Raw genomic sequence first — 20,446 nt, 5'->3', positions numbered from 1 at the left:
CTAGGATAACTTTAGAGATCTCAAATTATCCATGGAAAGGTATAATAAAATGATATTTTGATTTTATAGCACCAGTGAGAAAGCACTGCCATTTAGTGGAACTTCATCCAATGGTTCCACACACAGCAATATTTTGATATGTTGCCCTGTACCTAACCCCATGGGTTTATACTCCACATCCATTACTCAAAACCGCAAACTCAAATTAATTTCACAGTGAATTTCTCAACTTCTGAAGTTGTGTCAAATTGTCACAAGCGCCAACTTTATTAATGACAGATTCATTGGCTTAAAGTGATTTATCTCTACAAACCAAAGTGTCCCGATAATGCTGCTGTATAACTACTCACATTCCTTCAAGTTGTGGTCCTGCCATCAGAATATCTGTAGGATCAGAGGTAACATCCAGTTCTGGTTCCCCATTATCCATCAGTTTAAGATTGTAAACTATCACCAAAGTCCCTGCAAAGGAATGGAAAGAATTATTGAGAATGCAGAAGATTCAATAAATAATTCAAAACAGAGAAGCATTAACATTCTTTGACATAGCACAAATTTTATGGACATTCTTCAAAGTTTCCTTAAAATTCAAATTATTAATAGAAGAATCATAAAAACACAGCAAGACCAATTACCCCTCAATGCAATGCTTTTCTTCTCAAACCTGACAGTCTAATGTTAACTTTCATTCTTGTTCATCATACTTGTATCATTTTTTCTCAAATGGCTAAAATCTTATGCAATTCAACTTGCTTCTAACATCTTTGGGTAAAAAAAATACTTATTTGCTTTCATTTTAAAGGGTTGTCAACTGTTGTTATCACTTAACAATCTAGATTCCTCTACTTGAAATTTTTGCAACTTTTCTCCCCCTCCCCCACCCGTGACTTTCCCATCATGCCATTCCACTGATATCCTCCTGTAAACATTCATACTCCTTTCAAATTTGGCACAACACAAAATTGGACGTTGTAGGTCAAGATGCCTCAATTCTCAAGTTCAAATCACTTATCACAATATGGATTCCACAGAACACTAATCATTAGCTTTCCTGTCCAAGAGACTTCCTTTAGTTCTTACATTTTGCTTTCTTCCCCAAAAGCATCATTCCATACACCCACATTCCATTGAAGACCGTTTGATTTTATTTTTACCATTTATCTCTTATTTGTTCAATCCATATTCACTGCATTTTATCTGACAGTTACTATTGCTTCAAAAAATTCCAAGCTTGATCAAGTGAGATCACTGACTGAAATTTGTTTGAGCATTTTCAATCCATCTTGAGTGGGGTAGCAAAACGTTTACCCGTTGTTTGGGAGTAGAGGGTATGATTTACTGTTCGTGGTCATATCATCTGCAGCTTTCGATTTGTGGCAGATCTCAGGATGACTGCAAGTAGGGAATACTTAAAAGGTGAGCTTGCATTCTAACATCTAAACAGCATTATTTCTGAACAGCAGTCAAGAACTGGAATCTGTGCCACACCAGTTATTTTAATTCATTATAGCAACTGCCCATGCATCAGTATCATCAATTTCAAATTGCTCAAATTTTTAATTTAAAAGCACCAGGACAAAATGAATGCTAAAGTGAAAATGATACCTTCTACTACCAGTCAATTGTGAATTGCCTGATTCTCTGCATATAAGTGACAGAGTTGTCATAAAGTATTTAAATTCTGTTTAATCTTCTATGGTCACGAGCACTAACTTTGCATCTTCCTTTTTTTGAATTTACCAATTCTACTGTAAAGCACGAGGAATATTTCATTGAAAAATTAGAAGTATTTTTGCACTGGAATTTCTACCGGATGTGTGCCTTACCATTATCCTCTTTGATTTTATCAAACTGTTCCAAGACCTCCGATTCGGACTTGAATGGTGAATACTTGTAGATCAGTTCTGTTTCAATGGCAAATTTCTCAGGGTTCTCAGTAATGGGCTCTTTGGTTTTAGAATTCCATGTTGGAAGTGGAACTATCACCTTTTTATCCAAGAAAACACACATCATTAATAATAAAGCACATGCACAGATGTCATGTTTGGGACACTAGCACATCTCATACCTGTATACAGAAGTTACAAATCATAAATAAGAAAGTCGCTCTATTCTTGAAGGCAATATCATATGAACAGAAGCATTCCACTTCAATTGCTGCTCCAAACAAAATTATTTGATCTCAGCTTGTCTGGCAATAGGGGTATTAAAATTGCCTCCAACTCTACGATTTAGGACAGGAGAAATGGACAGTGCCTAATCCTGATTACTTGACACTGACCAAACATGCACAGGTATGCACATTAGAGAAGTGAGATTATTCAGGATATACCATCTGGTCTCACTTCTGAAAACTATTGATCAGTTAACAAGTAAGAATTTAGTTGGAGATAACAGCAGAATAAATCTGTAGAATAATTTAGTTTTAAACTAACTAACCTCATCAATCCCCTCCTCTTCATGAAACGTTCTTGAAAGAAAAACACAGGTCATAGTCTCCTTTTTCTTCGTAAACAGGATAAAGTCTTTGCCAATTCGCATTGAGCCACTAGATAAAGAGAGAGGGAAAATCCCAGACATTTAAAGTTCATAATTATCTCAAACTCTACTCAACATTAGCACCTGACATGCGCAACTTCAAAAAGAAGTAATTAACTAGCCTTTGTTCCATTGCTAGAGAACTTAACTTCATGTCATTAATGACTGGCAATGACTACAATTGCCAATCACTTTTGTGCCATACAGACCTATGGCCAATCTTGGGATAATGAATTTTAAGCATGGATTTTCTTCCTGTTCATTTGCCATTGACTTTGCAATTAATGACTTGTTCCATAAAATAACACCTTGTACAATATTCTTACTTCCTCAGTAATCCAACTTTGATTAATTACTCGAATTTAGTGAATACAGAAATCCTTTCACTATGGATCCAGTTGCATATTCTGAACAACGTCCAATATTTCTTCCAAACAATCAGTGTACCTGTACAACACAATAACAGAACACCTCTCCAAGCCGGTCACCATCCTAATTTGGAAACATACTGCCATTCCTTCACTTTCACTGTGTGAAAATTCTAGAATTACCTCCCTTACAGCATGATGGGTCTAGCTACAGCATATGGACTGCAGCTGTTAAAGGCAGCAGATCACCACCACTTTCTCAAGGGCAAATATGAAATGGATAATAAACGTTGGTCCAGACAGGACATAGAACATAGAAAAATACAGCGCAGTATAGGCCCTTCGGCCCTCGATGTTGCACCGATCCAAGCCCACCTAACCTACACTAGCCCACTTTCCTCCATATGCCTATCCAATGCCCGTTTAAATGCCCATAAAGAGGGAGAGTCCACCACTGTTACTGGCAGGGCATTCCATGAACTCACGAATCGCTGAGTAAAGAAACTACCCCCAACATCTGTCCTATACCTATCACCCCTTAATTTAAAGCTATGCCCCCTCGTAATATCTGACTCCATACGTGGAAAAAGGTTCTCATGGTCAACCCTATCTAAACCCCTAATCATCTTGTATACCTCTATCAAGTCACCCCTAAACCTTCTTTTCTCCAATAAAAACAGCCCCAAGTGCCTCAGCCTTTCCTCATACGATCTTCCTACCATACCAGGCAACATCCTGGTAAACCTCCTCTGCACCCGTTCCAGTGCCTCCACATCCTTCCGATAGTATGGCGACCAAAACTGCACACAATACTCCAGATGCGGGCGCACCAGAGTCTTATACAACTGCAACATGACCTCAGGAGTCCGGAACTCAATTCCTCTACCAATAAAAGCCAGTACACCATAGGCCTTCTTCACAGCTATTTACCTGGGTGGCAACTTTCAGAGATCTGTGTACATGGACACCAAGATCCCTCTGCTCATCCACACTACCAAGTATCCGACCATTAGCCCAGTACTCCATCTTCTTGTTACTCTTACCAAAGTGAATCACTTCACACTTAGCGACATTGAACTCCATTTGCCACCTATCTGCCCAGCTCTGCAGCTTATCTATATCCCGCTGTAACCTGCCACATCCTTCCTCACTGTCAACAACTCCACCGACTTTCGTATCATCCGCAAACTTGCTCATCCAACCTTCTAGCCCAGGTCATTTATAAATATGACAAACAGCAATGGTCCCAAAACAGATCCTTGCGGAACACCGCTGGTAACTGCACTCCAAGATTAACCTTGACCATCAACTACTACCGTCTGTCTTCTTCCAGCCAGCCAATTCCTAATCCAAACCTCCAACTCCCCCTCAAATGCCATACCTCCGTAATTTTTGCAGTAGCCTACCACGGGGAACCTTATCAAACACCTTACTAAAATCCATATACACCACATCAACCGCTTTACCCTCGTCCACCTCCTTAGTCACCTTCTCAAAGAATTCAATAAGGTTTGTGAGGCACGACCGGCCCTTCACAAAACCATGCTGACTATCCTTGATCACATTATTCCTATCCAGATGTTCATAAATCCTATCCCTTACAATTCTCTCTAAGACTTTGCCCACAATAGAGGTAAGACTCACCGGCCTATAGTTACTAGAACACCCACATCCGATAAGTGAAAGAAAATAGCAATGTCTGTCTCTTGTTTGAATCAGGCTCTATTATAGGCAATATTCTTAATAATGGTATTATTCTAAATAACAGCCTTTTGACTCAAACAATCTCAGTGATATATTACCCAACATCTGTCATAGCCAAATGGAGAAAAGCACATTGTTTTAGCATTAGTTTAGAAGGAAGTGGACAACACTGGTAGACCAATTTTTATTGTTAAACCATGAAATACCTCCACAGAGGCTGGTATCCCATCACCAAGATCCTTGCATAGTACTTGACACTGATTAGTCTTCCTCAGACCCAGCTCTTATAGTAAACAGAACCTGACATTCTTGTTATCATGTCAGCCAGGGCTCCCTGATTGGGCCAGGTGACCACCCAGTAAAGGGAATTCATTCTATGAGGTCCACCTGGCTGACCTCATTACAATCACTAAATCCCTCCCCTTCCAAGTCTGTGACAGATTCCTGTTCTTTTTCTTGTAGCATCTCCTGGGGCATTATCACACTGGGTCCAGTTCCTCCACCTAAGCCTCAGATACAGGCAGCATGTACCAGACCATAGCCTGCCTCTTGTGCCCAGTGCAACTCAGAAGAAATTCATTCTCTTCTTCAGGCAGAAAAAGAGTTGAGAGTGGCGGCACGGTAGCACAGTGATTAGCGCTGCTGCCTCAGAGTGCCAGAGACCCGTGTTCAATTCCGGCCTCAGGCGACTCTGTGGAGTTTGCACATTCTTCCCGTGTCTGCGTGGGTTTCCTCCGGGTGCTCTGGTTTCCTCCCACAGTCCAAAAATGTGCAGGTTAGGTGAACTGGCCATGCTAAATTGCCCGTAGTGTTAGGTGAAGGGGTAAATATAGGGGAATGGGTCTGGGTGGTTTGCGGGTCAGTGTGGACTTATTGGTCGAAGGGCCTGTTTCCACACTGTAACTAATCTAATCTAAAGTACGACATCTGCTGTGTCCATCTCAGATTCCAAGGTTTCTTCGATGCTAGACAGAGGGGGAGAACCCATGGGTTCTGACAGCCTGCCTGGCTGTTCTGTTGGAGCAGGCATGTTTTTCTCCTGCCCCATTTACGACTTTCATGTGATCCATGTGCTCACTCAGGACAGCCTCACCTACCCGAACTTTGCACGTCACTGACCTGACCTTGCTTTGACCATGCCACTTGCCCATTATAGGGTCGCTTCCATGGTTTCGCCACCAAACCTTGTCCATGAAGTAAACTATAACTCTCGCTTAGAGAAGTCTAGTGTCTGGCAATAGCTTTCCTAATGCCATTTCTGCGTTCCCCCCCACTTCCAGGTTTGGGAAAATCAAATTTAACCTGGTGCAGTCTTGTCCCCATTAGCGACTGTGCTGAAGCTATCCCTGTAATTGCAAGAGGGGTAGTCTGAAAATCAAATAGGAACTGGTACAGTTTGTTATTGAGTGATGTTGTAGGCTGTTTCCTTAAGCTTTCTTTCAAAGTTTGGACGGCTCTTTCAGCCACCATTAGACAATGGATGGTATGGAGCTGCCCTTATATGCCGAATGCCATTCAACTTTAGGAAATATTCGAATTCTCTGCTGGTAAACAATAGCCCATTATCTGTGGATCAACACTTCCACAGATGCTCGCAGTTTTTCAATCACCATCCCTGCGTTTGATGGATGAACTCTATGCACATCCAACACTTTGAGTGGGCATCCATAAAGACTAAGAACATTGAGCCCATGAAAGTGCTGGCATAGTTGATTTGTAACTGAGTCCGACTTTACCTGGCCATTCCCACAAATGAACGGCTAACTGTAATCTTTGTCCTTGTTGGTATTTTGACCGCTGCCCCAGCAACGTGGATATGCCTCACCTAGTGTGGCCACCAGACATAACTTCTCATCAACATCTCTGCTGGGTCAAGAAATTTCAATTATGGCTGTGAAGGCCCTTTTGTTTTCCCATCGCCATCAGCTGTTTTAGTTTTGTCAGGATTGGATCTTTTTGCATCCGCAGTCTTGAGACCGTCAGTGGTGACTGGAAGTTTGTCCAAATTCTTCCATTTGCAGCATCATTGGTGCCATAACTACCAGCAGGTGGCGGCTCAATGCATCGGCATTTGCTACTTGGCCTCCCAGACATTGAACCACCTTGTAATTGTATGCACTTTGAGTAAGAGCCCAATGCTGAATTCAACCTGAAGCTACGGATGGCACAGCTTTGTCCTTTCCGAGTAGCCCGAGCAGAGGTTTATGATCTGTCATTATTACAAATTTACATCTGTAAAAGGTACTGGTGGAACCTTCTCACACCCAAGATTTATCACACCAAATCCTCCTCCTCCTCCTCTATCTGGGCTCATGTGCATTCTCATCGGCCAAAGACAAAGAAGCATATTCTTCATTTCCCTAAAGGCTATGCTTCGGCTACAAGGTCATTTCTAAGGCTGACCTTTTTCAGTAGCAGATGTAAGGGTACCAGGATGGAGGCCAGGTTATGTGTGAACTTTCTGTAATAATTCACCAATCCAAGAAAAGACTAAGTCTGATACAAACCAGAGGTGCACTGAGGCACTAGTAATTGTCAGTCTCCTCAAAATGTTGCTGTCTGAATACTTACATTATGATATTGTTGCTCAAGACTTATAATAACAACCATGCTATGGAAATAGCAAGTTTTGAAAAGATTTGTAACTCAGGTTGAGGTTCTGGTTGTGAGTTTGCTCGCTGAGCCATAAGTTTCGGTTTCAGACGCTTCATCGCCATACTAGATAACATCATCAATGAGCCTCCAGTGAAGCGCTGGTGTTATGCTTCCCTTGCTATTTATATGCTTTGGTTTCTTTGGGCATTTGGTGATGTCATTTCCATTTAGTTTTCTCAGAGGATGGTAGAGGGGGTCCAAATCAATGTGTTTGTTCATAGAATTCCGGTTGGAATGCCATGTTTCTAGGAATTCTAGCGTGTCTCTGTTTGGCCTGTCCTAGGATGGATGTTGTTGTTGACTGTTCACTGATGATGTTACTTAGTATGGTGATGAAACAGAACCTTCCAGCTCAGTGAGCAAACCCCAATCCAGATGCTATGGAAATATATTTATACACCCAAATCTACTCTCAATCATTAACAATATGACGGCTGTCAATGACAGTGCAAAAACAGCATAAAAATACCCTGCTCACTGACATGCTGTTTGGGTTCTTAGCTCGACCTCATCTTAGCCTTGTTCCAAATGTAATGGACCAGACCAAACCACCTTTGAATATATCAAGGAGATAGCCTAGACTCTAACTTTTTCTCACTTAAAGACAAGTGTCAGGTACTGTATTCCAGATGTAATTTGACTGGTTACACTTGACTTTAAGCAAAACATACTTTATTCTTATGCTTCAGTTAAGTACAAACAAAAGAAGAATTAGTCAAAATTTAACTCTCCTGGAGAACTTGAGAGAACACAAGCATTTTGCTGCAACAGGGAGACATAACAGCTCCCACAGCCAACTTCCAACTCCAGCAACTACTAAAAGCTAAAACTAAAACCCTGTTTCCATGGGAGCCTGACTTCACCCATTCATGCTGCTTCTATTGTTCCAACTTTCAAAAGCAAACCCTCAAGGCCTCTCAAGCTGTTTATTTTATTGGCTTAGAACAGACTGTCTGCCATCTTTTTCAACCTCTCCATTTAAAAAAAGGTCAAAATACACCTCTTAAATCCATATTCATGGTCCAAAGAACTTAAGCCAATAAGGAAGCAAGGGCTACCCTTAGCTTCAAGCAGAATCTGACCTTGTGAGGTATCAGGGAGTTCTAGCAGAAGTCGAGTTAATGGGAATTGGGTAAAAATCTCTACTGGTTGGAATCATACCTAGGGAAAAAAAACGATATTGCCTTTTTGGAGATCAATGTTCTCAGTCACAGGATATCATTGCAAGACTTCCTCAGGGTAGTCTCCTATAGGCAACAACCCCTCACTACGAACATCCTGGGAAATACCAATGACCAGAAACTTAATTGAACCAACCACATACGGTGGTTAAATACTGTGGTTACAAAAGTAAGTCATAGACAGGAAAGTTTGCAGCACCTATCCCATCTCCTGACTCCTCACAGTTTGCCTATTAATTATAAGACACAAACTTTGCAAAGCACAAAGGCAGGAGTGTGATGGAATACTCACTGCTTGCCTGTATGAATACAGTTCAAGACATTTAACATCATTTAAAACAAAGAAGCCTGCTGAACTGACACCTCTTCCAACAACTTCAATCAATGACATGCAGTGGCACCAGTGTGCACCATCTACAGACTGTATTGCAACAACTTACCACCTTCCAAGCAGATTAGGACAAGGGCAGAAAATATATAGGAATGCCAACACTTTGCAAGTTTGCCTCCTAGGCATAAACTTTCATGACTAGGAAACCTATCACTCTTCATTTACTGTTGCTGGGTCAAAATACCTCGGAACTCCTTCCTAATAGCTCTATTCTTATGCCTCAGGCTGCAAAAGGTTAAGATGACAGCTCATCTCTGTTTCAAAAGCAACAGATGTTGCCCTAGCCAGCAATGGGTATATTCTGTCAATAAATAAAGTTTGGCATTTAGAGATGACAATGCTCTCACAACATTTTATTCTTGCCCTTGAAAGCAATAGAGATTGCAAGTGAGCAAGCTTTGTTGCAATTTCCTTCAGGTTTTGTTCACTTCCATACCCTTTGGTTCTGAATCCCACGTCTTCAGCACAAAATAGGTGTTAAACTACTTTGATCTGCTCTTTGGAACTCCCTAATTATTTCCACCTTTTTCCCTTTAGCCAAGTTTTTAATAACTTGTCCCAATTTCTCATTACACTGATAAACACCTGAACTACCCCACTCATATTAAATACTAAAACCTGCTTCTAACTCCACTACACCAACTAATAAAAAAACTTGGAACGCTGTTGACATTAAAAAAGGTGCTGTCACAATGGAAGCATTTTGCCTTTGCCTTTCTGTACAGTGGTAACTTTGTTGAAGCTTGGCAAGTTCCATGTGTTTGACTAAAAAAGTTCCAAGAAAAAGGATGAAAACCTTCAAATAAGCAGGACTGTTACGAGAAATTTTGCTTTGAGACCTTTAACTGTCCAGCTGTTAACATGTTCAAATTGTGAAAAAACAATGAGAATAAAAATCCCTATCATTAATATTGAAGTTATTATTCATTATGTCAATAATCTAGTGATTGATTCACTAAGAGGTAGACAATACTATAAAGAAAAACATGAATTCAATGAAAATTGAAAACATACGATTTGAGTCCATTTCCATATTGTCCAATTTGTGTGGATTCTGGAGTCCTTTTGGCAGACTTCCCAAACTGGATAACACTGGCAGCCTCATCTGTCAGGAAGAAAGTTTAATCAATTTAGGAAGAGCCCATAAAATAAAGGCGAAGCAACAAATATGACAAATTCCAACAGCACAAGAATCTGGTCAGGTCTATATCAATAACTATGCAGGTTAAAGTGATCATTAGCTAGCAAGTATATGGTTTACACACTTGAGTAAAATTGCAGTACTGGATTTTATATTAAATACACGTTTTCCAAGGGTAGCCATACACAACTTCACTGCATTGAGTCGTGCAGTATCATGCTTGCATGTACAATTCCACAAAAGGTTTTCCAGCACTTTCAATGACTTTATGAATTCTATTGGGGATCATCAAGTCCCTGTGGTGGCAAGTGACATCAATTTAGAGCTATTTTTGTTTACTAGTACACTGCCCAATGCAAGGTGATCAACTGTCTCTAATTTTGAAGCCCTAAGTAATAGGAATGAGTAAATCAAATTTTGCATTTCACCTGCTCCAAGGGTAGCAGATCAAAAAACTAGGTACAATGAAGAAAATTCACAAAATCAAAGTTCATTGAAAAAAAGCACAAATACTCATCACTCTCCATTTTCTGTTTACGACAGCATATCGTGACTCAGATTTTTGCCAGTCACCATCGTTCTCACACTCACAGCAAGATGATTTTTAAAAAAAAATTTCTGCTGAACCTGGGTTCAATTCCTGCCTCAGGCGACTGACTGTGTGGAGTTTGCATGTTCTCCCCGTGTCTGCGTGGGTTTCCTCCGGGTGCTCCGGTTTCCTCCCACGGTCCAAAGATGTGCAGGTCAGGTGAATTGGCCATGCTAAATTGCCTGTAGTGTTAGGTAAGGGGTATATGTAAGGGTATGGGTGGGTTGCGCTTCGGCGGGTCGGTGTGGACTTGTTGGGCCGAAGGGCCTGTTTCCACACTAAGTAATCTAATCTAATTGTAAAAACTTGCATTTTAAACACTGATGATACAGTTTTCAAATTCGAGATGCAATGGTTAAGCCAAATTGTGATAAGCAATTTGCTTATAAATGTAATTTGCCCAAAGTGTTCTCGCATCCAGTCAGGAGGCCAAACACTGTCATAATGCTAAACTGTTGAACAAAAATATTTTGTTCAGTTTTACTTATGAATTTTGGGACCTCAGTATGTTCCAATCTTAGACGACAGATTGAGCACAAAGCCTAAAGTTGATTAAGGCTAGAGTAATTTGAAGCATAAATTGGAAGCAATATCACTTCATAAACCTCAAGTGAACTGAACAAAGCAGCCATGATGACAATGATGGTGAAATTGTAAATCATTTTTTGAGCAACATCGTAGAGTATTTCACATGCAGGGTAATGGATATATCTGGCACACTACTCAAAGTAACAGAAAAGATGAGATAATCTTTTCGGTCTACAGTGATTCCCACAGCTATATCATTTTATCAACCTCTAGCAGCACATTAAATACCTAAAATAGCAACAGCAGAGATTAATTTTGTTAACTGCTACATAAGAGTAAAATAATTCTTTAATCATATACATTTTAATTTTTTTATTGGTGTAAAAATACTGCAGGAAATCCTTACATTTTCTGAACTTTATTGACTTCCCCAGCACTCAAGATCAATTCTAGAAAGCCTACTCAACTGCTCACGAAATGTTCCTATCTTCATTGTAATTAATGCAACTATAATGGAAACAATTTATATTGTTGCATTGTGCAAATAAAAACAGAGTTGACAGACTGCAATTTTGAAAATTCCTACTGTACAGAATCTTACCAAAAATGATCCCATACTCAATTCTATCAGACACTACAAGTTTGTTAAGAATAAGAATTTTTTAAAAATTATGACCTGGGATAAGGAAAACACAGAATTGTTTGAACGGTAGATTACAAGCATTTCAGCAATGATATATAGGCAAACGGAAACTGTCTTCCAATTTTCTGTTTTCTTGGCAACAATTCTCCACCTTCCTTCATTTTGGCAATAAAGTGGAGTTCTAGAACCTGGCCCTCAGCAGAAGTGCAAGCATATATGCCTGATGCAATGTGGTTTAGTACCCTTATCAAGTTGTTTTGCAAAAAAAAGTCCCCATTTCATATTTTATCTTTGTTTGAATCATACTTATGATCTGAATCTATTTTCATGCATCGCATCAGGATGATGTTTACTTACTGCAATCCATCCCAGCTCCATCGTCCAGAAAACACAGCATGAACATTCCTCGCAAATCTACATTCCGCACTGAAAAACATTGAACTTTAGCTGGGGACATAAAATATATACATATATATACCTATCCAAGTGTCAACATGAAGCGTATAACAGGAACAATATGATTTGGGGCTTCACCACAAAAAGCACCAGAATGACATGCCCAGAATAACCACCATTGCTGAACGGTGCTGTCAATTTAGTGTGATCAATGGCAAGTTACAGGCAATTTGTATCGCGGACTTCAACCACCAGAAAATAATGGAGAATGTCCCTTCTTTAAATAAAATCTTCATGGAACAAAACAGAAATCTTTATGAAATGAGATAGACTAAAAGAGAAAGGCATGGGGTAAGGGAAAGGCTTGCTGGGGTCAGTATGTGAGGAATAAATGAGATGATGGAATTGGTAAGCGCAGTAATTTGACAGCAAATGTCACAAGTTTCTACCAGAATGAAGATTAAAAGTTTTGAACATGATGACCACTTTTCAGACTTTAAAGATATGTTAATGAAATGCCAGCATCACAGACAAAGTCAACTGCTATGCAGAAGGCAATAGTGAATTGTTATGGTCTAACTATTGCACTCATGGTTTTGTTAGGAAGGAATTCCATTTTTTTTGAGCCAGCCATGAAGGAATGACAAAATAGTTGCGAGTGAGGATACTGTGCAACTTGGAAGGGAACTTGCAAGTGGTTGTTTTCTCATGTGCCTTCTGCCCTGTATCCCTCTGGTAGAGATTACAAGTTTGGAAGACGTACTCAAAGGAGCTTTGATATTGCAATGCATCTTGTAGACAGATAAACATTGTTGCCAACATGTGCCATTGATAACAGAAATGAATGTTGAAGATGGTAAACTGAGTGCCATTCAGGTGAACTTAGACCAGAATAGTAAGCGGCTTCAAATATTGTTGCTGCTGCACTTACCCAGACAAGTGAAGAATATTCCAGTAATTTCCTGACTGATGCTTGGAGATGATGGACAAACTTTGAGGAGTTACTTGCTACAAAATTTGCATCTCGCTGTGGCCACAGTATTTGTATGACTGGTCCAGTTAAGTTTCAGATCAATGACAATCCTCAATTAGTTGAAGGATGGAGATTCAGTGATCGCAATCACATTCAAAGTCTTGGGGAGATTGCTAGGTTCTCTTCTGGTCATTGTCTGTCACTTGCATGGCATAAGTGCCATCCTGAAATACCTGAACAGTTTCAGTCCCCTAATCTAAGCAAAGCTATATTGGCATTGGAGGCAGTATAGAAAAGGTACACTCGACTGATATCAGTTATGGAAGGACTGTCCAAAGTTGAGCTTTTCTTGGAATACAGAAGAACAAAAGGCAGTCTTATTTAGAGGAACCAGGAAGGGTAGATGTAGAGATGTACTTTCTCCAAGAGGAAGAGTCTAGGTCCAGAGGGCATAATCTTAGAATAAGTGATCACACATTTAAAACAAATAAAGAGAGATTTCTTCTCGAAGAGTGTGGCAAATCTGCTGAATTCTCTATCGCAGACGACTGTTGAAGCTTAGTCATATTAATGGGTGAGAGTTTTTTTTAAAGTCGATAAGGGAATCAAGAATTGCGACCAAAAGGCAAAAGCCTTAAACTCACTGAGTGATGAAGCTGACTCAGTTGACTGAAAGGCCCACCTCTGCTCATACAGCTTATGGTCTTACTCAATACAATTGGATTATGAACAGAGAGCATAACAAAATTGCTCTGGAGACATTAAATAAGTTAAATGTCTCATCCTTACTCATACTGACTGCAGAAAGTGCTCATTTGAATTGTGCAAATTGACTTCATGCAAATATTAAGATCTGAATAATTCAGTTCTCGGATGACATTAGCTTGCGTTTCTATTTATACAACTTATTGTGTACATGGATATATAATTGTTTTATGGTGTGATATTCACCCATTCAAGTGCAGATCTTATGCAACCAAGACCTAGATAATGACAAGACATGAAACTGGTGTGTACACAGTGTGCTTTTGAGAGCCATCATGCATCTGCTTCTCAAAGCAGAATCTACATGAAATTTCTTGCTTGACTGCTGAGGCAGTAGACCTGCTTTCATATGTTTGCCAGTTTTCAACAACCTGTTCTCAGATGTTGGAAAGCAGCCAAGGGACAGCTGCAAGACAATTTTTCTTTCCTCTTAGAAACTCCCAGTCTCTGTGTAGCTCAACTCAGCATGACAAAAATCTGAACTTGAGATTTTGGGAAATAACACAGAGTTGACTTGTGTTTCGACAGTTAACTCCTAATTTCAGGATTTTCGCTTCTTTCATTTGATCAATTTAGATAAAACAAAGTGTTAGCATCTCCGTAACTTACCAGTATAAATATCCACTCTTGTAGCAGCTGCATCCCTATAAAATTTAACAGAAATAAATAATTGATGGAAGAATTAAGTTCAGGTCATAATGGCCAACACACCAAAGATTAAAATCTTTCAAGATTCCAAAGTTGCATATCCTTTCAATCACACTACTGCATTACTGTTCGTAAACTGTGGATAAAAAGAAGCTTTGAGGTGGAAACAGACTTTCTATTGTGCAACTGGTGTCAAGCATTGCATTATCCACTCTAGGGATCTCACAGCAATTTTTATTTGGACCTGTATTTCTTGGAATTTAGAAGAAATATTAATTTCTCTCAACATTTTCAATAATGGTCAACCTGAAAGAGTAGATAATTGAGAAAAAACACAGAAGGCTGATCAATATTTCGAGAAAAATTAGATAAACAGACTTTTAATCAGCAATGGAATCAAGTACTTTGGAGTTAAAAGGTAGGAAAGTACAGTTGAGGATTATCAGGTCCACCATGGTCTCACTGAATGATAGAGCAGACTTGATGGGCAGCGTAGGCAAATGTGTAGGAAATTAGAGTCAAGACTGTGGTGCTGGAAAAGCACAGCCAGGTCAGGCAGCACCTGAGGAGCAGGAAAATCAATATTTCGGGCAAAAGCCCTTCATCAGGAATGAGGCTAGGAGCCTAGGGTGAGGAGAGGTAGGAAGGTGGACAGGTAGGACAAGTCATGAGGGCAGTGCTGAGTTGGAAGGTTGGATTTGGGATAAGGTAGGGGAGGGGAAACTGGTGAAATCCGCATTGATGCCATGGTGTTGGAGAGTCCAGAGGCAGAAGATGAAGCGTTCTTTCTCCAGATGCCAGATGGTTTGGGAGTGGCGATGGATGTGACCCAGGGCCTGCATGCCCTTGGCAGCTTGGGAGGGGGTGTTGAAGTGTTCAGCCATGGGCGGTGGTGTTGGTTGGTGCAGGTGCCCTGGAGATGTTCTCTGAAGCACTCTGCGAGTAAGCGTCCGGTCTCCCCAATGTAGAGGAGACTGCATCAGGAGCAATAGATAAAGTAAATAACATGTGTGGAAGTGCAGTGAAACTTTGGATGTGGAAAGCTCCTTTGGGGCCTTGAATGGAGGTGAGGGGGGAGGTCTGGGCGCAGGTTTTGCAATTCCTGTGGTAGCAGTGGAAGGAACAGCCTTTATGGAAAGCAGATAGGGTGGGCAGAGTGATATATTTCTGTTCCTATATCTTATCTTTATCCCAACCTTGAACCTGTTTAATTCTCTTTTTATATATTAATAGGGTTGTGCTTCCAGTATTTGCAAAATGTTTAATTTATAATTCTGTGATTTTTACCACTGACATTGGAACAGGAAGAAAAATTAAATGCATTAAGACGCTTAATCCCTTAAACATGCAATTTTATTTAATTTCTGACAGGTGAGTGCTTTGAGATTTTGGAGAAGATTTATAGTTTAGGTTATACATCAGATTTTTAAGTTTGCTTGCTGAGCTAATGGATTTGTTCTCAAGATGTTTCGTCACCATGCTCGATATCATCAGGGAGCCTCCAGTGAAGCATTGATGTTCTGTCCCGCTTGGTATTTGTGTGTCTCGGTTTGTCGTGGATATCACTTCCAGTTGTTTCTGAGGTTGGTAAATGGGATCCAAATCAAATGTTTGTTAATGGAGATCTGGTTTGAATGCCACAGACAAAGAGGGACACCAGTTCGACTGGAATAATACATCCATCGTGGGACATGCTAAACAAAGACACGCACAGGAATTCCTGGAGGCCTGGCATTCAAACCAGAACTCATTAACAAACATATAGACTTGGACCCCATTTACCAACCCCTCAGAAACAGAACAGGAAATGATATCACCTACCATAACAAACAGAGACAGATAAATAGCAAGTGGGATAGAACACCAACACTTCACCAGAGGCTTACTGATGCTGTTAGCGAGCATGGTGATGAAATGCCCGAGAACAAATCCACCAGCTCAGCGAGCAAACTTACAACTGGAGGTTAGCGCTGAAATACGTCTTCAACCACAACTGGAAGGCAAAGCAGGCATTGGAGTCAAGTTGGCATTACGCCTCAAAACAAGATTTGAATGAGATTTAATGAGTATTTAAGAACCTAACAGAAATAGGCAACTGACTTCTCAAGCTTCTTTTACAAATCAGTAAGATTATAACTGACATTCAAGTTCAGTTTTTCACTCAGATCTTCAGTACCTTTGAACATTTAAGAATTCAAAAACTAATCTCTCAGTTTTGTACATCCACAATAATTAAAGGTTAAGTCACCTGGGAGTGAAGATTCCAAAGGTGCACGTTTGAGAGTACTGAAATTCCTTGTAATCTCAGTCTTAAATAACTCATCTTTCATTAGAAAACCATATCCTCTAATTCAAGTTTCTAGGGAAACAGTTTCAATGTCTACCCTTCAACCCTACATATTGATGGGATCAATTCTCATTCCTCAAACTCCAAAAAGCATAAGACTCATTCCTGCACTTACTATAAGAGAACTCTCTGATCTCAAATCAATCCAGTGAACTTCTGCTATAACTACCAATTATTTACATAAGAAAACCAAAACTGTACATATCATTCAGAGTATGATCTCAGCAAAGGGAGACTCTGGCAAGACTTTTTTATTCACATAATCAAACTTTTCAGCAGTAAAGTTTGATATACCGTCTGCTTGCCTGCCTAGTTACTTTCTGTACCTGCATTTTATCGGTGTTCTTGTAGAAGGCTAAGAACCTCACAACTTTAAAATAGTGATCTTTTTATTCTTCCCTCAAAATAAATAACATCACATTCCCCAAATTACAGTCAGAGTCTTTGAAATATGCAGCAACTTCAGTCCAAAGTGCTCATGCTGACCAGATAGTCTAAATTAATCTAGTCCCATTTACCAGCATTTGGCCCATATCCCTATTAACACAGATTCTAAGTAGTGAGGTACCACTAGCCATAGCCTATTATTCATGCGGTTTTCGATCCATTAATCTAGTCCATGCTATTAAACTTATCTCCGTCCGCCAAGCCTCACTTGTATCTAGTCAACTGTCTTCCTGGTGGCCACTTGAGGAACAATATTAAAATAGTAGGGTTATTGTTGTGGGTGACTTTAGCTTCCCCAATTCTGTGTGGGACTTAAGATCGGGCACAATTTATTTTTAAGGGGCATCCAGGAAGGTTTCTTGAAATATTATTTAGATAGTCCAACTCGGAAAGGGGCCACACTAGACCTAGGGAATGAGCCTGGCCAGGTGATCAAAGTTTCAGTTGGGGAGCATTTTTGGGAAAGGTGATCACAATTCCATACATTTTCTATTTGTTATGGATATGGACAAGACTGGTCCTTAAGTTAAAGTGCTGAATTGGAGGCCAAGGCTAATTATAGAGTCATAGAGATGTACAGCATGGAAACAGACCCTTCGGTCCAACCCATCCATGCCGACCAGATATCCCAACCCAACCTAGTCCCACGTGCCAGCACCCGGCCCATATCCCTCTAAACCCTTCCTTTTCATATACCCATCCTAATGCCTCTTAAATGTCACAACTGTACCAGCCTCTACCACTTCCTCTGACAGCTCATTCCATACCTGTACCACCCTGTGTGTGGAAAGGTTGCCCCTTAGGTCTCTTCTATATCATTCCCCTCTCACCCTAAATCTATTCCCTCTAGTTCTGGACTCCCCCACCCCAGGGAAAAGACTTTGTCTATTTATCCTATCCATGCCCCTCATAATTTTGCAAATCTCTATAAGGTCACCCCTCAAACGCTGACACTCCAGGGAAAATAGCCCCAGCCTGTCCAGCCTCTCCCAATAGATCAAATCCTCCAACCCTGGCAACATCCTTGTAAATCTTTTCTGAACCCTTTCAAGTTTCACAACATCTTTCTGATAGGAAGGAGACCAGAACTGCATGGAATATTCTAACAGTGGCCTCACCAATGTCCTGGACAGCTGCAACATGATCTCCCAACGCCTGTACTCAATACTCTGACCAACAAAGGAAAACGTACCAAATGCCTTCTTCTCTATCCTATCTACCTGCGACTCCATTTTCAAGGAGCTATAATCCTGCACTCCAAGGTCTCTTTGATCAGCAACACTCCCTAGGACCTTACCATGAAGTGTATAAGTCCTGCTAAGATTTGCTTTCCCAAAATGCAGCACCTCCATTTATCTGAATTAAACGCCATCTGCCACTTCTCAACCTAGTGGCCCATCTGGTCAAGGCAGGAATTAGAGAAATTAGATTGGGGTGGCTGATTAAGAGTAAATCCACATCTTATATATGGGAGTCTTTTAAAGGCCAGTTCATCAGAGTTCAGGACTAGCATGTCCCTCTAAGGATGAAAATTAAGGATGACAAAATTCAGGAAACGAGGATGATAAAGAGATATTGAAAGATTAATCAAAAAGAAAAGAATACATAAGTAAGGTTTTGGAAACTGAAATCAAACAATACTTATGAGTGAACTTAAACAAGTAGTTAGGAGGGCTGAAATATTCTTGGCAAGTAGGATTAAGGAGAATTTTGCCATGTCTTGGAGGCGATCTTGTCTCACAAATTTGATTGAGTTTTTTTAAGTAACCAAAATGGCTCATGAGGGTCCAGCATTAGATGCTGTCTACATGGACTTTACTCAAACATTTGATAAGGGGCTTCAATGATAGGCTGGCCCAGAAGCATAAATCACAGTTGTTAACTTAGTTGCCAAGTTAGATTTTCTGTCTGGAGGCCCTTGACCAGAGGTGTTCCACAAGGATGAAAACATAGTTGGTCTGATTAGTAAGTTTGAAGCTGACATGAAAACTGGAGGAGTTGCGGATAATGTGGAAGGCTGTCAAAGGATACAGGAGGATATATAAGAAACAGGAGCTGGCATAGGCCATCTGGCCCATCAATCCTGCTCTGCCATGTAATATGATCATAGCTGATGTTTTTGTGGACTCAGCTCCACTTAACCACCTGCTCCCCACAACCCTTAATTCCTTTACTGTTCAAAAATCTACCTTTGCCTTTAAAACATTCAATGAGATAGCCTCAACGTTAGTTGGCAAGTTGGGCAGAGGATTGGAGTTTAATCAGGACAAGTGTGAGGTGACGCATTTTAGGATGTCAAATGCAAGAGAAAAATACATAGTAACTGGCAGAACTCTTTTGAGCATTGCTATAGAGAGTACAAGTCCAAAGCATTCTGAAAGTGGCAACACAAGTGGATAAGGTGGTAAAGGCTGCATACGGCATGTTTGCCACCAGTCAGGGTATGGAGTATACAAGTTGGCAAGTCATATTGCAAACTGTATAAATCTTTAGGATGGCCAAAATTGGAGCATCCTGTGTAGATCTGATCGCCACACTATAGGAAGGATGCAGAGACTATGGAGAGGGAGCAAAAGAGGTTCACCAGGATACTGCCTGGGTTGGAGCAATTAGACAAACTTGGATTGTTTTTGCTATAGCATTAGAGGTTAAGGGGCAACCTGATAGAAGTATATAAAATTATGAGAGGCAATGGATAGGTGGACAGTCAGGGGTCTCTTTCTCAGAGTGGAAATGTCAAATACTGGGGACATGATTAGTGAAAGGGGGAATATTTAAAAGGAGCTATGCGAGGGAATTTGTTTTTGTGCAGAGCGTAGTAGATGCCTGGAAAGCACTGCCAGGGATGTGGTAGAAACAGATACAATGGCAACATTTAAGAGGTATATAGAAAAACACATGAACATGCAGGGATAGAGGGAGAGAGACCATGTGCAAGCAAATGGGATTGGTTTAGAATTGCATCATGGTGGATTGTGGACCCTGTTCCTGTGCTGTACTCTTCTATGTTCCACTTTTTTTTGCAGGAACAATCCTGGTTGACCCTGTGAAGTCTTCCTTATTAACATAAGAAAGGCTATAGCCATTCCTAAGAGCACTGGGGGTGGGGGGTCCAACCTACGGCACATAGAC

At 40.4% G+C, this 20,446-nt stretch overlaps 1 protein-coding gene across 2 annotated transcripts in view; it reads right to left on the bottom strand.

Annotated features, from left to right (window-relative positions):
- The window catches only part of LOC132827072 (ATPase MORC2-like), a 93,281-nt gene that overhangs the window by 49,832 nt on the left and 23,003 nt on the right, over nucleotides 1-20,446 (bottom strand). For both annotated transcript variants that reach the window (XM_060843523.1, XM_060843522.1), the window contains 6 exons: nucleotides 14,482-14,516; nucleotides 12,096-12,164; nucleotides 9,852-9,942; nucleotides 2,440-2,548; nucleotides 1,827-1,986; nucleotides 351-462 (listed from right to left, as the gene is read on the bottom strand). In XM_060843523.1, the coding sequence (XP_060699506.1) occupies nucleotides 351-462; nucleotides 1,827-1,986; nucleotides 2,440-2,548; nucleotides 9,852-9,942; nucleotides 12,096-12,164; nucleotides 14,482-14,516 (576 nt within the window). The remainder of the gene's footprint in view (nucleotides 1-350; nucleotides 463-1,826; nucleotides 1,987-2,439; nucleotides 2,549-9,851; nucleotides 9,943-12,095; nucleotides 12,165-14,481; nucleotides 14,517-20,446) is intronic.

Source organism: Hemiscyllium ocellatum, chromosome 24, assembly GCF_020745735.1.
Source record: "Hemiscyllium ocellatum isolate sHemOce1 chromosome 24, sHemOce1.pat.X.cur, whole genome shotgun sequence".
Classification (NCBI taxonomy): Eukaryota; Metazoa; Chordata; class Chondrichthyes; order Orectolobiformes; family Hemiscylliidae; genus Hemiscyllium; species Hemiscyllium ocellatum.
Note: the sequence above shows the minus strand (reverse complement) of the source record. Positions and strands in the feature narration are given on the sequence as shown.